Genomic DNA, 17145 nt, shown 5'->3' on the forward strand with positions numbered 1-17145 from the left:
TTGCTAGATGCAACTCCAAGTCTTTCCTTTTGCTATTCCTTTTCTCTCGGCTTCTTATCCTCACTTTAAAAAAAAAGTGCATCTAACTGTGAAGACTTGGAACTACATCTTGTCTAGTCTGGTCAGGGGTTCTTTTTCTCATGATAGAGAAGCAACCCAGCATGCTGAGGCAGAGGATACCCTGCTTTCCTGGATCCTGATCGTTCCCCAAGGACTCAGAAGGGAAGGGTGAGCTAGAAAGTAAGGGACATGAGTTTAGTGTTTTTTTGTGTTTGTATGATCTGTACTTTCCTATGCTTTACATGATTAAGCATAAAAGTGCAAAAAGGTGTTAGACCCTGTGCAAAATATATGAGTGCATGCGCTGAGTGCTTCATAGCTACTGCAAACCCCTGAGAAATACTAGACATTCTGGGCAAGGGGTACATTTAAATTACTGGGTTATATCAGGGATCACCACTGGTCATTGACCTGGTAGCCTAGGGAGGTGGACTGCGCAACTCCATTTCTAAGAAGTGGTAGCAGACAATGAGTGCCCAGAAAACATGCCAGAGAGGCCATCAGAGAAACCAGTGCTGCAATCTGCTGAGGTTCCAGAAGCTTAACACACTCCAGAGAATCCAAAGCACAGAGGCATGGATTCCCCTCACAGTAGTCCTAGTGGGTGGCCAGCAGGGAGCTAGGATCTGTGACAATATCTAAAAAAGTTGTACCAATTCTTCACGAGATTCATTTGCTTTCCCTACCGCTATAGTTAAACCCATCATATTGTAACTCCGGCCCCTACTCTTTATTGGTTTGTATCTTTTGACAATTCATGGTAGAAATTGTTTTTTCTAGTCTGTTCAGCATCCACTACCATGAGGCCCCTATCCAGATTGGGTCCTTTGGGCACTACCATATTACAAGTATTTAATTATAATACTATACAAAAAATACTTACACACAAAAAGACTGGTTTTCCATCTCATGCCAACAAAAATAAATGACCATATTAAAACCAGCACAGGAAGATTAATGTTGTTAAGCTATATTTTGTGCCAGTAGCCATCAGCATATGTAAATTGGATTCCTGCACAGACCTTACTGAAGACCAGTGTGTAGTCATTACGTTCTGTATGATAACATGCATAACTTCAAATCAACCAGCAAAATCAAGTTATTGAATGTGCTTAACAGACTTTGTGGAGAAAGGAATAATGAGAAAATAAAATTCCTTGAAATACCCATCTGTTTTTTCCTCACTTAGTATTTCATCCATTTTTTTCTACTCTTCGGTGTTTCAAAATGTACATTTATTAAACTTTACACTTCCTATATTTTGATTTTACTCAGGTTTTTAGCTTCAGGCTACTCAGCTGCATTTGCTCCTCCAAAATAATAAATGAACATCTTGTATGCAGTATTACCGTAACTGTGTTGGTCCCATGGTATTATAGAGACAAGGTAGATGAGGTAATATCTTTTATTGGGCCAGCTCCTATGAGTGAGCGAGACAAGCTTTCGAGCTTACAAAGAGCTCTTCTTCAGGTCCAATTAAAAAAAAAAAATTATTTCACCCACCTTGTCTCTCTAAATCAATATCTTGACAGTATGTGCACTCTGAAGCACGATAGCCTACTCAGCTAACTGTGAATCCAAAGCTGTTAAATTTTATGTTACTGAACCTCACCTGAGATTTCAGCAGCTGTAAAATTGGAGTAAAGTACTATCAGGCCACTACCCACTGCTCAAGACCCATTTCTACAATGACATTGTTACCCGGGGTTCTTTCAACCCAAAGTTCTTTACTGGTTTGCCCAAGTCTCCCGGTACATCATCTACACAAAGTTATCCAACCAATATCTAGCTACACCTCTACCCCGATATAATGTGACCCGATATAACACGAATTCGGATATAATGATGTAAAGCAGTGCTTCGGGGAGGTGGGCTGCGCGCTCCGGCGGATCAAAGCAAGTTCAATATAACGCGGTTTCACCTATAACGCGGTAAGATTTTTTGGCTCCCGAGGACAGCGTTATGTCAGGGTAGAGGTGTACTAGGCAAGTTGCAGATAGTTTATATGAACAAAAACCAAAAAAGTTTGATTATATTTTATCCTTACCCCACCCTTTCATCTTCTTCTATTATAAGCTCCTCAAGGAAAGGATTTTGCCTTTCTCCCCACGGGTGGCCAGTAACTAAGTGTGAGCATTTACCACAATGCAAATAATAAACAATGCAATAATAAACTTGTGTGTGCAAGTTACTGAATTTGAAGTGATACTTTTCACTAAGACCAAGTCTATATTTGGAAGGCTTTACCAGTATAGCTATGTTGGTGTACTATACGGGCAAATCACTCCTAGCATTAACACAGCTTATATTTGCAAAACTGTGCTTTTGCAGATATAGCTTATTCCAGCTACCCAAATGAAAAACTATTGTCAGTGTAACTGTCCCACACAAAGGGCTTTTGCTAGGAAAGCTATATCTATCACAAATCACACCCCTGACTGACATAGCCATCCTGGCAAAAGTTTGTAGTGTAGCCTCAGATTTTATTGTCTTGACAAGCTACACAAGCATTAACTTATTTTTAAAAAGAGAAACTTCAAGTATCTGTCAGAGGTGGGACATTAACTCTGAAAAGCTATTCATCATGCATCGTAGATCTTTCCTAGATTATTCAATAAGGACACTAATCTCACATTGTCAAGAAATACCTAAGTTGCATGATTATAATAGTACATAAAGTCATTGTAGCATTTGCTACTTGTTATTGTGCAGACTATGGACTCAATCCTGCAACGTAGCAAGAAGCCAATAGGACTACTTACACATCTGGCAGGGCTCTTAAAGTACCTCCCACATCAGGCCTATTACCAAAAACAGGAAGGAGGTTGACAGTAGGTTAGCAAGGTGGTAACAGATGAGACCTATAAATCACTCTAGGAACCCAGATGACCATGGACATCTTAAGTCGAACCCAACCTAGCAGAGACTGTCTATCAAATGACATTAAAAAAAAATCCCAAATCCAGTTAAGTCATATAAACTTGTGATACTAGTACAAAAATTTAAAAAACAGAAAGAAAGTTAACACTTCAGATATTCAAGTTAAAATTAGCACAGTTAGCTTGACTTTAGATACCATCTCACATGACCTTGTCATAAACTAGGGAAATGCAACCTAGATGGAGCTACTGTAAGGTGGGTGCAAAACTGGTTGGAAAACCGTTCCCAGAAAGTAGTTATCAGTGGTTCACATTCATGCTGGAAGGGAATATCAAGTGGAGTCCCACAGGGATCAGTTCTGGGTCCAGTTCTGTTCAATATCTTCATCAATTATTTAGATAATGGCATAGAGATACCAAGCTGGGAGGGGTTGCAAATGCTTTGGAGGATAGGATTAAAATTCAAAATGATCTGGACAAACCAGAGAAATTGTCAGAAGTAAATAGGATGAAATTCAATAAAGAAAAATGCAAAGTATTCCACTTAGGAAGGAACAATCAGTTGTACACATATAAAATGGGAAATGACTGCCAAGGAAGGAGTATTGCAGAAAGAGATCTGGGGGTCATAGTGGATCACAAGCTAAATAGGTGTCAGGAGCGTAATACTGTTGCAAAAAAAGTGAACATCATTCTGGGATGTATTAGCAGGAGTGTTGTAAGCAAGACACAAGAAGTAATCGTCTGCTCTACTCCGCGCTGATTAGGCCTCAGCTGGAGTATTGTATCCAGTTCTGTGCACCACATTTCAGGAAAGATGTGGACAAATTGGAGAAAGTCCAGAGAAGAGCAACAAAAATGATTAAAGGTCTAGAAAACATGATCTATGAGGGAAGATGGAAAAATTGGGTTTGTTTAGTCTAGAAAATAAAAAAGAGAGGGGACATGGTAACCATTTTCGAATACATAAAAGGTTGTTACAAGGAGGCGGGAGAAAAATTGTTCTTCTTAACCTCTGAGGATAGGACAAGAAGCAATGGGCTTAAATTGCAGCAAGGGAAGTTTAGGTTGGATTTTAGGAAAAACTTCCTAACTTTGAGGGTAGTTAAGCACTTGACTAAATTGCCTAATGAGATTTAAAAATCTCCAATGATGGAGACTTCACAGAGCAAGCTAGACAAACAACTGTCAGGAATGGTCTAGATAATACTCAGTCCTGCCAGTAGTGCAGGGGCTGGACTAGATCACCTCTCGAGGTCCCTTCCAATTCTATGAGTCTATTTCTTAACTATTAAATCAGGAAATTAGGAACAAGGTTACTCAACGACCACTATGCATAAAATGTCATTATATTTTCCTTCCAAAAGAGGTTATTTAAATATTATTGAGAAATGCAAAGTGTTTTGGGGCGATACAGTTTCAAACTCAATGCTGAAAATGTTTGTCAATGGTGGGGGCAGGAGGGAACAAAAAATGCCACCAGTATTTCAGCTCAATGCCAAATAAATACGAAAAAATCTAATCACTGACTACACACTACCGTAGTTAACATCAGAGGAAGCTACAGGTGTTAGATTAGCCACCAGAGGGCACCCATATTGTTTCAAAAACATAATAGCCAAAAGTAAAATGTAAAGTGACATTTAAGAACCAGGTTTAAACTGTGAATTCCCTAGCTCAGACCAAGATGTGTGCATGCAAAAATTTATTCAAATACCCCAACACTGGGAGGATTTGAGAGGATAGCTATACCAGCAAAACTTTTCTAGCATAAACAAAGCCTGAGATTATGAATCTGTATGATTGGGAAGATGGTGAAGCTGTTGAAAAGGAGTGAGAGCAGGGAAAAAGGGTTTGTGAGGACAGATAATATTCTCCAGTGTACAATTTTCAGGAAGATATCAGGAAGACAATGTGAGATTGCCCAAGGAGAGGAGGTTGGAGAGGCAGAAGGGAAGAAGTAGATTTGCAGGACATCTGAACAGAGATAATAGCTGAAGCTATGAGAACAGATAAGCTTACCTAAAGGAAAGCAAAGAGAAAGCATGGGTGGAGAAGAACAGTGAATCAAGCACAGAATCCTAAAAGATACCAAGACAGTGAAAGAGAGACCAAACAATGGAACACCCTGTACACAGGAAGACATGAGAACCAAGACAGCACAGAATAATGCCAGGGTGGAAAGTGAGAACGAGATAGAGTGATTGAGTCATAAGCAGCAGCAGACAGACTGCACAGGATCTGCTTTTAAACCCACCTTTAAAGATATTTATTATATGGCTATCGATTAATCACAGTTAATTCACATGATTAATTCAAAAAAATTAACTGTGATTAAAAAAAGTAATCGCGATTAATCGCACTGTTAAACAATAGAATACTAATTGACATTTATTAAATATTTTGGATGTTTTTCTACATTTTCAAATATATTAATTTCCATTACAACACGGAATACAAAGTGTACAGTGCTCACTTTATTATTTTTATTACAAATATTTGCACTGTAAAAATCAAAAGAAATAGTATTTCAGTTCACCTCATTCAAGAACTGTAGTGCAATTTCTTTATCGTGAAAGTGCAACTTAAACGTAGATTTTTTTTTGTTACATAACTGCACTCAAAAACAAAAAACAAAATGTAAAACTTTAGAGCCCACAAGTCCACTCAGTTCTACTTCTTGTTCAGCCAATTGCTCAGACAAACAAGTTTGTTTACATTTACAGGAGATAATGCTGACTGCTTCTTATTTACATCACCCCCGAAAATGAGAACAGGCGTTCACATGGCACATAGCCGGCGTTGCAAGGTATCTACGTGCCAGATATGCTAAACATTCGTATGCCCCTTCATGCTTCGGCCACCATTCCAGAGGACATGCTTCCATGCGGATGACGCTTGTTAAAAAAATAATGCGTTAATGAAATTTGTGACTGAACTCCTTAGGGGAGAACTGTATGTCTCCTGTTCTGTTTTACCCACATTCTGCCATATATTTCATGTTATAGCAGTCTCGGGTGATGACCCAGTACATGTTCCTTTTAAGAACACTTTAACCGCAGATTTGACAAAATGCAAAGACGGTATCCATGTGAGATTTCGAAGGATAGCTACAGCACTTGACCCAAGGTTTAAGAATCTGAAGTGCCTTCCAAAATCTGAGAGGGACGAGGTGTGGAGAATGCTTTCAGATGTCTTAAAAGAGCAACACACTCATGCGGAAACTACAGTACCCGAAGCACCAAAAAAGAAAAATCAACCCCTCTGCTAGTGGCATCTGACTCACATGCTGAAAACGAACATGCGTCAGTCCGCTCTGCTTTGGATTGTTATCGAGCAGAACCCGTCATCAGCATGGATGCATGTCTTCTGGAATGATGGTTGAAGCATGAAGGGACATATAAATCTTTAGTGCATCTGGCACGTAAATATCTTGTGATGCCAGCTACAACACTGCCATGCGAATGCCTGTTCTCACTTTCAGGTGACATTATAAACAAAACATGGGCAGCAATATCTCCTGCAAATTGTAACCAAACTTGTTTGTCTGAGCGATTGGCTGAAGTAGAACTGTGGACTTGTAGGTTCTAAAGTTTTACATTGTTTTATTTATGAATGCAGGGTTTTTTTTTTTACATAATTCTACATTTGTAAGTTCAGCTTTCATTATAAAGAGATTGCACTACAGTACTTGTATTATGTGACTTGAAATATACTATTTCTTTTGTTTTTTACAGTGCAAATATTTAATCAAAAATAAATATAAAGTGAGCACTGTATACTTTGTATTCTGTGTTGTAATTTAAATCAATATATTTGAAAATGTAGAAAACATCCCAAAAATATTTAAATAAATGGTATTCTATTATTTAATCGCGCAGTTAATTTTTTAAATCGCTTGACACCCTAATTTGTTATACTATTGCTGTCAGTGTAGTGGATAAGTTTCAGAGTAACAGCCGTGTTAGTCTGTATCCGCAAAAAGAAGAACAGGAGTACTTGTGGCACCTTAGAGACTAACAAATTTATTAAAAAAAAGTTTTTTTTTTTTTCCTCTTAATTAATTGGCCTCTCAGAGTTGGTAAGACACCTCCCACCTGTTTATGCTCTCTGTATGTGTGTATATATATCTCCTCATTATATGTTCCATTCTATATGCATCCGAAGAAGTGGGCTGTAGTCCACGAAAGCTTATGCTCTAATAAATTTGTTAGTCTCTAAGGTGCCACAAGTACTCCTGTTCTTCTTTTTAGTGTAGTGGATATGAGAGATTTACAACTAAATACTTCAGGTATATCATGTACACTGCTCATAAAAGATTGTGACAACACTCCTCATAGCTATCTATGCTTATTTATGAAGAGATAATTCACCCCGCCAGCCCCAATTCACCAGTCTAGTCCAAAGTTTAGGTCTATAGCTTCCGCCTTCTTGTGGGCTTCCAGTTTTGTAATATCCTCTAAGTGCAACAACTGTCACAAAATACATTTGTGATCTAATCAGATTTTCATGATTTCTAAAAGTCGGCGGGGGGGAGGGGGAGGGAGAAAAGGTGTCTCTGAGGATCTCTCATACTAAAACCATACATAAATATTTCATTATTTTATTCCAGAACTCATTTACCAAGGTGCATAGCCAAACAATATGTAACAATTCTTCTTCTTCCCTTCTCAACTGCAAGAAGTATCACTCTTTTCTATTCTTTCAGGTATCTAGTAAGTCCTAAAAATGTTACCTGCTGAGCAATTTTTATCCTAAAAGTGTGCACAGATTTAATGGTACAACATTTCTTGTTTAATCCTTTATCATCAGTATGGTCGGACTTCCTAAGCCATCAAAAAGAAAATATACCAAATTTAATGTAAAGCCTCTTATCAATGTACCATGCACACATTTCTTATTTCTATTTTTAGAGCTATATTATCCCAAAATAACCATATTACATGAAAAATTAGACTGAAAGGTAGTCATTTAAAAAGTGATAGCCATATGTTCCTGGCAAGCTGTGTGCTCAGGAATTTGGGATACTTCTTATTGTAACACTGGCTGCCTAGTACAGCAAGAAGGGGGAACCGCCAAAACCAAGCAGACATTTATATTTAATTCAATATCAGGTCTATTTAGTTACTTAAAAAGTAATGAAAAAATCCAAATTAAGGAACTTCAAGGAGAGAAATTAGCAAAGGAGACTATCTGGGGCAAGGTTAAAAAACCTACTGTCAGAGATCCTAGTGAGTACCCCCTCCTGGCCAGTCAGTAGGACTGCTGGGAGCAGAATCAAAGCCTCTGCTGCTCTGGAACCAAGTCCTGGGAGCCTGACTAGAGTTGAGCCACTGTCCACTCCTGGGGTTGCTCGGCATATTCCTACAGCACAGACCATCTATCTGGCACCAACTTTCTGAGAGTTGGAATCCACTGTCCAGCAATATTGCCCCTCTAGGTGCAGTGCTGACCCTTCGGACTCCCCAGCACGTAAGCACGCCCTCTCTTGGAACTCCACCCCAAAGGTGTGGAGCTGCTAAGCATCTGGCTACAGTTTAACTCTCTCAAGGCCACACGTTAGTTGAGAAACAGTTAACAAACACTCTCTGCCTAGAGAGTAACACCTTTATGCTCTTCAATACTTAATCATATAAAGTACAGTGAGTACAGATCATACTAAACACACACCTGAAACCACGATGCCTCTCACACTTCCTTTGTGAGTCCTTGAGAAACCATGTGTGTCCAGGGAGGCAGACAGAGTGTCCCTTTTATTGCAGGCTGTTGCACGCTGGCTCGTCTCTGCCCCTCATGGAGTCCCTTATCCAGATTGTGTGACCTTCTCCTCTCCTGGCCCTTGTTTCCTCTTCCTTTCCCCACTATCTTCCTGTGGTTTTTTTTTATTTGAACCCCTCTTGGTCACCTGGCTGTCTTTGTTCTGCTCCTGGTAAGTTTCTACTGCTCCTCCCTTCCCCGCTTCCTTCAGATGAGTTAAGCTAAAATTGGTTTTCTATAGATGCAGTTCACCCATTATCCCAGAGGCTTATTGAGTCTTGAGCACCTTCACTGTATCTTTCTGTGTGTATCTGCTACAGGCCCTGTCAGCAATGGTGAAGCCACATATGTACAGGCCTGTGTGTTAGTACAGTTAAGATAAGTATTAGACTTATAACAATGTAGTTAGCGTTTAGACTTAATAATATGCTTCCAAGTTGCTGCATGCGTTAATCTCAATTATAATTGATCACACAATATTTAAATTTTTGCTTTGTAACTGTAAAACATGTTTGCTCTGAAACAGTGAACCCAGTCAGGTGGGGTCATCTCCTGCCCATCACTAAGGCCTACACAAACTAAATGGGCCACTGTGGGACATCACAATACAAAGACTTTGTTAATTGCCCCTTACATTCATGATGAGGCTACGTGCAAAAGGGATCATCTCACCAAACTGAATTTTGGAAGAAGGAAATAAAAATTGCTGACAAGAAATTTTCTCATCTCTTTTGCTGTCTGGACTCTCACAGGGCCAGAGCTACAAAATGGAAGCAAATATCACCAGGGTCAACCCAGGTTAGTCCTAAAAGACATTCAGAGTTGACTGATTTCTACAACTCTGTCACCTTTTGGAACACTGATTAACTCATCTGTGTATATATGCTTGCCTGCTTTAACCTTGTAATAACTCATTTATTTTCTTAATAAATCCGTAGACAATTTACTATAGGATTGGCTACAATCCTTATCTTTGGTGTGAGAACTAAGGTCCCAAATTGACTGGGGTAAGTGGCTGGTCCTTTGGGACTGGGAGTAATCTGAATACTGTTGCGATTTTTGGTGTATAGCAACCATTTATCACTAAGTCCACTTTGGACTGCCTATGACTCTGTGGAAAGACTGTTACAGTGTTTTAAGAGTTCACACTTGTTACTGGATTTGGTGAAATCTAATTATAGAACATACAACCATTTGGAGGTCTCTGCCCAGCTTCTTGACAGTCTACCCTGAAGTTGGCATTCATACTTGTGAGCCACTCCAGATAGCATGACAGGTTGAAAGGGCTCTGTTGAAGAGGAAGGAAGGGGCTGCAAGGGCCTGGAGCAGCAGAGAGTGATGCAAGAGGAAAGGACTTTGGGCCCCTGCAGCCTGCTTTGGTCAGGGGAATAGCTTTGTTTTGGACTTCCTTAGGGAGTCTTATTTTTATTCTTCCAACTGTGCCTGAAAGAAGGGTCTACACAGATTTTTGGATAAGGCACTAGTTCTTCCTCAGCTGGCAGAGACAGCCAACAGCCTATATTAAAGTTGTTTGCAATCATAAAGACTAGAAATGTTTGTTTTTAAAGGCAAGTTTAAATTCTGGGGGGGGGGGAAGAGATAATAGAGTGCCACCCTATCCACCAAGATAGTTTTCCATTCATCAATAGTAGAGTGAATGATTTTTTTTCAAGCCCTGAATTCCATCACTTCCTCTGTACTAAGATGCCTAATGAAACGTCAATATTAATGATGTAATCACCAATTTATGTCATATACAGAAAAATATAATATCTGCCAAACCTTCACTGTAAAAATTAGTAGGCAGCATAGATATTAGTCTAGCTTTTCACAACTCTCTCATTCTATTTTTATGATATGGCCTTTTCAAGTATTTCTTTCTCCCCATTGCCATGTGTGAATCATCTGACAAGTTATCCAATTGACTAGGAAAGTGACATCTGAAAAATATTGTGGCTACAGCTTAGATACAGAGATTAGATTAATAATTAGTAGTTTAAGGCAATTATTTTTAACAAATGTGAGGCTACTCTGCCCTTATGATATATTTAAGAAATATGATTTTCCTAAAGAGCCAGTAGGATTACTATAGGAAAAACCCACACAGGATTCAGAGATACAATCAACAGCCATTTCTCTTTGATTACCTCTATCTAGTTTGTGTTAATTTTATCAGTTCCTCGGTGAAAAAAATTAAATCCTTGGCATACTTGGCAATGCATTAAAATACCTGATCTCTAATTATCTTTGTATAGCTTTTATTTTGTCCTTTATATTTTTGATGAGGGAGGGGGGTTGTCCAGGCCCTCAAGGTATGAGTAATCCCTTACCTACTGAGCAAAAGACATTCCAAAAGGATTTGCTTACATTTCCCACATATTCAGTAATTCAATATAAGAAGGCAGTTGGGTGGGGGATTCTGAAATGATTGCATTCACTTCCTTATCCCAATTATAGCACAACTCTATTTCCTATAGAACACATGCCTCATGTAAACATGGAATAATTCCCATAGTCAGCAAAGGCTATCTCCAAAGATGGGATGTCGCAAAGCTACTTTCAAATTCTAGAAAGCGTTGCAGGTCAGATACCCTTCTTTTCTGCACTGTTGTCCTTCCTCAATAACTGAAAACACCATCTTCAACATCCCCAACTTTCCAAAGGGCTGATATGCATAAGATCTTCCTTCAGTCACTACCAGACCTGAATACTCTGACATGGCTGTACCACCAAGCACTGATACACCTTTAAATAGCTTTTTATTTTTCTAGGAGACTAAATAAATCTTTATGATTATGGAGGAAGCAGACTGAGCTCTAAAAAAACCTTCCAGGATATTACAATTTACATGTTCTATACCGTGTGCTGTAATTTAAAAAAAAAAAAAAGTCATCTTTTTTTAAGAAAGGCATTACAGCTGACATTTTGCTGACAAGGATCACAATGGGGAATCTCATTTAGTTCACGATGAAGTGCCACTGCCTCAACCATAGATCATTCAAGGTTAATCAGAATATTAGAAACCACACTCTCTTTATTAGTGTCACATAACAAAGAAGCACGCTGCCTTTGATGGTATAATAAAAGAAAGATCCGGAACCCCCCAGGAGACTTCAGCTTTGCAGCACAGCAAGGTTTCATACAACAATGAAAGTATATTTGCTTAACTAATTGAAGGAAAACAAGCATTGTATTAGATCATCTCTACAAAAGGCTAACTGTCTTAACAGAACAGTTTATGCAATGAAGCACTTTAAAAACAACTACTGTTCCCAGCTTGGAGGGTGTTCCCTTTAATCTTACATAATCTTGATTTGCTTCATTAATTGCTTATGTATTTATATGTATAACATTTGTGAAAAAGTAATTTTGGATATAAATGAAAGCAAGTCCTAAATTGTTTCAATGCACTGTAATGTACAAACTGCAATTGCTACCATGAAACGTTGCTTTGAGTGAAATTCTTCTATGGGAAAAATTTCCACTGTAAAATAGTCTCACTGCATGCATTATATATAGAATTATAGAAATTTAAGGCTGGAAGGTAATCTCAAAAGATAATCTCATCGATCCCACTGTCCAGAGACAGGATCATCTCTGACAGGTGTTTGTCTAACCCAGTGGTTGGCAACCTGTGGCCCGTGGCCCGCATGCGGCCCATCAGGGTAATCCACTGGCGGGCCGTGAGACAGTTTGTTTACATTGACCATCAGCAGGCACAGCCACCCACAGCTCCCAGTGGCCACGATTCACAGTTTCCAGCCAATGGCAACCCGTGCCGCTTCCCGCAGCTTCCGTTGGCTGAGAACAGCAAACCACGGCACTGGGAACTGTGGGCGGCCGTGCCTGCAGACGGTCAATATAAACAAACTGTCTCACGGCCCGCCAGTGGATTACCCTGATGGGTCATGTGGGGGCCGCAGGTTGCCCACCACTTGTCTAACCTGTTCTTGAAAATCTCCAATGATGAGGATTCCACAACATCTCTTGGCTACCTATTCCAGTTCTTAACTATCCATATAGTCAAAGTTTTTCCTAATAACTAATCTAAATCTCCCTTGCTGTACATTAAGCCAATTACTTCTTCTCCCACCATCAGTGGATGTGAGGAACAATTTATCACTCTTTTTAAAAGACCTTCACATATTTGAAGATCAGTTTCTTCCCCACTCCCCTCACCCCACCCCCCAGGTCTCCTTTTCTCAAGATTAAACATGCCTACTTGGTGGTTTTTTTTTTTTTTTTAAGTTTGCTCATAGGTCATGTTATCTATACTTTTTATCCTTTGAGTTGTTCTCTGGACACTCTGTGTGTCCACATCTTTCTCAAGCTGTCGACCATACTGCTGCTACACCACCGCCATCTGTAATGCTGTTGGTTCCTTCAGCTAAACATCTTATTTATATAATAATTTATGAGTAGTTCAATTATACTTATTGTATGATATTCAGTGGTATGCACAACACAGCGTGTCATTAAATCTATTTGTATTCAAATATATTCAACTGAACTCACTTCTTGAACTTCCCAAGCCACCAGCAAGACCGTTAACTGTGAAGTGGTTCAAGTGAAAATGATCAATAAGATTAGCACCATAGCGATTTGTCACCGACAACTAAAAAAACGTTTTTATTACATTGTAGGGTTTCTTTCCTTTTGTTTCATTTATTTCTTTCTAAACACAAGGTTAAAATGTTTTTATTTGAAACAGTCTATTTAATATTTTGTAGCATCAGTATAAACTATTTTCTACACCAAAACAACTTGTCATTGTGATGGTAATGTGATTTCTTGGGTTAAACAGCCAAGTACATAATTACATAGAATCACAGAATCGTAGGACTGGAAGGGACCTCGAGAAGTCTCCTAGTCCAGTCCCCTTACACTCAAGGCAGGAATAAGTATTATCTAGACCATCCCTGACAGGTGATTTTCTAACCTGTTCTTAACCTCCAATGATGGAGATTCCACAACCTCCCTAGGAAATTTATTCCAGTGCTTAACCACCCTGACAGTTAGGAAGTTTTTCCTAATGTCCAACCTAAACCTCCCTTGCTGCAAGTTAAGCCTCTTGCTTCCTGTCCTATCCTCAAAGGTTAACTAGTACAATTTTTCTCCCCTCATTGAGTTACAAGCCTACCCTATATGAATGCCATGAGTACATATCTAATTATACAGGGCATCAATGAACTCCTGTACAGAATATTTGTCTCTTACCTAACACTTTACAGTGAAAGGACTTTACAAACATTAACTTATCTGTGCTAGTTAAGAAATAGAGGAAGAAAAATCAAAGAAATTAGCAGCATATCTGGGAATATTAGAACTCGGGGAATCCTGGGCCCCAGACCGCACTGTTACCCGTATGCTACCACACCACTTACGTTTGCGATTTTGTCAGCTCTCTGTGTGCTGCTGCAAGTGCCATCCTTCCGATGAGATATAAAATTTAATATCTGACAACTTGGTTATTTTTATGGCATTTTCCACAAAAGAGCAGAGATGTGAACATCAGTGTCCTAGCCAAAACCTAATTTAGGTAATTATGTTATGTGCACCTAAAATATTCTCACTGTAGTTTTAAATGGAGAGATTATTCACTTCCCCACCCAAAAAGGAGATGTATAACAGTACAGTCTTCTTTGTTATTGGCACAGAATGGCTGCAGCATTCCACCTCACTGCTGGCTGCATGATTTTATAACGTCTGTAAAGCGCTCTGGGGTCCTTCAAATTGAAAGGCACTATATAAACGCAGATTAATTGTAACAGGTATCATCAGAAGAGACTGTGCTGGATCATGGTGCTTTCCCCCGGGTTCTTGAGGACACCTTTTAGCAAGGAGCTTAAGTCTTACCAATTATAGGAATGGCAAAAATAATGGAACAACTTTTTCTGTTTATGTTAAGTAGGCTCCCTTGGCAAGAACAGAAAATAGTACACAACAATTATGAGACATTACATCACTGCCTCTTACAGCTTGCCATAATTCCAAATAAGAGGCAAGTGTACCTACTGTGTTGGAAATAAGATCATCATAAAATAATACCTAAATATTAGAAATGAAACTAAGCTATGCTCTAAATGATGCTATCACCTTTGGATAATCATGGTATTTGCACTGTAGTGACCCTGAGCATACAATGATAACAGTGGCTTCCCACAGCTTTCACATTTAATTCAACTGGAAGCTGACGGACATTTACTGCTTGCTTTGTTTAGAGCATGGAACATAAGCAGAGTCAATTGAGGCTAACTTAGTGCCACCCTGAGTATTTCTACACACTGTTCACTATTGTGAAAATGTAATTTCATGGCGTCTTACACTGGTCACAAAGTAACTTAGTGCCTCATCTGAATTATGAATAGAAAGCAGTATTTAATGCTACAGCTGCAGTTTGCACTATACATTTTCAGCTAATACTCCTCAAATGAAATCTAACATGGTGCAAGAGGATACACAAATCTCTCAGCATTAAGCAGCAAGTGGGCTTTTTATTTATGCCTAAAGTTCATATTTTATGAAACAAGACTATATCCTACTAGGCTTCCTAAGAGGTGAAAGCACCATATACAGTACAGACCCGTTTACACGCGAATCCGCTTAACGCGCGGTAGCGCCATGCCTCCCAGTGCTACCTATTTAACATGCGAGACTTGTTAACACGCGGTACAGGAACTTGCTATGTAGTGCTACAGATTTGCTCACCAACTCACTGACATAGAAAATCGACAGGAAGTGTAGAGTGGAAACATGTTGTACGTCTTTACTGCCGACGGGGGGTGGGGGGGAAAAGGGGGCACAAAGGGGCAGCAGGGCCACTGACGGGGGAGGCAAAAAGGGCAGGAACATTAAAGGGCGCTTTAAGGATGGTACTTTGCTGCGGCAATGCTGGGCCGCCAACAGGAGGGGGAGCGGGGGAGGACGCAGCAATGTTAAAGCGCTGCCACGCAAAGGACTCTGCAGCGCTTTAAGGTCCCTGCGACGGGCGGGGGGGGGGGCAAAGGGAGCAGCTTCCCCGGGGCTAGCGATTTAAAAGGGCTCTGGGCCCTTTAAATCGCCATGGAAATTCCGGGTGGCGCAGACCAGGCGGCCTGGAAGGGCTGGCTGGGGGATGCTGACCCCTAGCCCCGCCCCTTCCGCCTGAGGCCCTGCCTCTTCCAGGGGCCAGAGCCACCTCCGCCCTGTACCGGTAAGTGTCCTGAGTTACTTTCACTCCTGTGTAGTATAATAATGTTTTTATTAGATTACATATTTGAATTTATATTCTTGCAAAGCGCAGTTAACAGATAGGCCTGCAGTATTTGGGACACTGTGAATACATATGTAATCCTAGATAATTATACATGTATCTATAGATATCTTAAGATATTTCAGCATGGCCCTCTTAACCCGCGATCCGTTAACACGTGGTTGTGACGGCTTGACTCCTGACATACGCGCATAAATGGGTCTGTACTGTATTAATTAGACTTTGTGCCAGAATACATAATCTGCTTCCCAGTCAGTGGGCAAGGCATGACAGCTCCACAGCCCTTCTGTAGCTAGACTAACGGGGACAACTCTTAGAAACCTTGAAGGGGTTCTGTCCAGTAGATCCATGTAACCACAGAATCTAGTCAAGCTCCTGCTCATTTACCAAACACCCTCAGAGCCTAATTCTATTGCATGTAGGATATGGGGTCCAGATGCATGCATGGATATGGGGTCCACTCAAGAGCTGCTCCCCTCCACATAATGGAACTCAAGGCAGTGATGCTGCCTTGCATAGTCTACTGTTGCTCCTATGATCAAGGTAAAATTCACTCCACATTAATTTCTCCGGAGGACCAAAGCAGCAGAAGGTTGAAGTTCTGTTCAAGAATGACTCCTGAGAGCACTTACCTCTTCCATAGGAGTCCAGCACTCGCTGTTGCTGCAGTTGTTCCTATGAAAGCTGCCATCATAAGTCTTTGCCTGCTTCTGGTGGGATGTGCCATTCCATGATAACATCGGGAAACAGCCTCTAAGCCTGCCACAGCAGCAAGAACTCGAAGGCGAAACATCCTATCAAGTAAGGGAAACAAATTACTATTGCAAATAGAGCAGCAAGTGCTGCAGTACAAAAGCAATTCAATTTTTCATTACTTTCCTCCTCCTTCCAACTAGGTATTCTCCAAGCCAAAGAATTTCACGTCATCCTTATTTCAGTCCACCAATTTGCAAGACTATCACTCCAGCAAAGGAAAGATGAAAGAGCTCCCTTTGGAACTTGTCAATGACACATCTGAGCCAACCAAAGGGGTCACTGCAGTGCAACATGAGACACTTCCCCCCTCTAAGGACTCACCTACACTAGGTAACTGACCTGCATCTGACAAGGGATGTCAGCAACAGTCCCCCTGAATCAGTGTTGAAAGTTGCCATACTATTACTCTTTAATATGTATGTTGAGGTAGCACCCAGCATC

At 40.1% G+C, this 17145-nt stretch overlaps 1 protein-coding gene across 1 annotated transcript in view; it reads right to left on the reverse strand.

Moving 5' to 3' along the window:
• The window catches only part of MICU1 (mitochondrial calcium uptake 1), a 180353-nt gene extending 163611 nt beyond the window's left edge, over positions 1-16742 (reverse strand). Inside the window, exon 1 of the mRNA XM_034776856.1 lies at positions 16581-16742. Within this exon, the coding sequence (XP_034632747.1) occupies positions 16581-16741 (161 nt within the window). The 5' untranslated portion in view covers position 16742. The remainder of the gene's footprint in view (positions 1-16580) is intronic.
• Positions 16743-17145: the final 403 nt, after the last annotated feature.

Source organism: Trachemys scripta, chromosome 7, assembly GCF_013100865.1.
Source record: "Trachemys scripta elegans isolate TJP31775 chromosome 7, CAS_Tse_1.0, whole genome shotgun sequence".
Classification (NCBI taxonomy): domain Eukaryota; kingdom Metazoa; phylum Chordata; order Testudines; family Emydidae; genus Trachemys; species Trachemys scripta.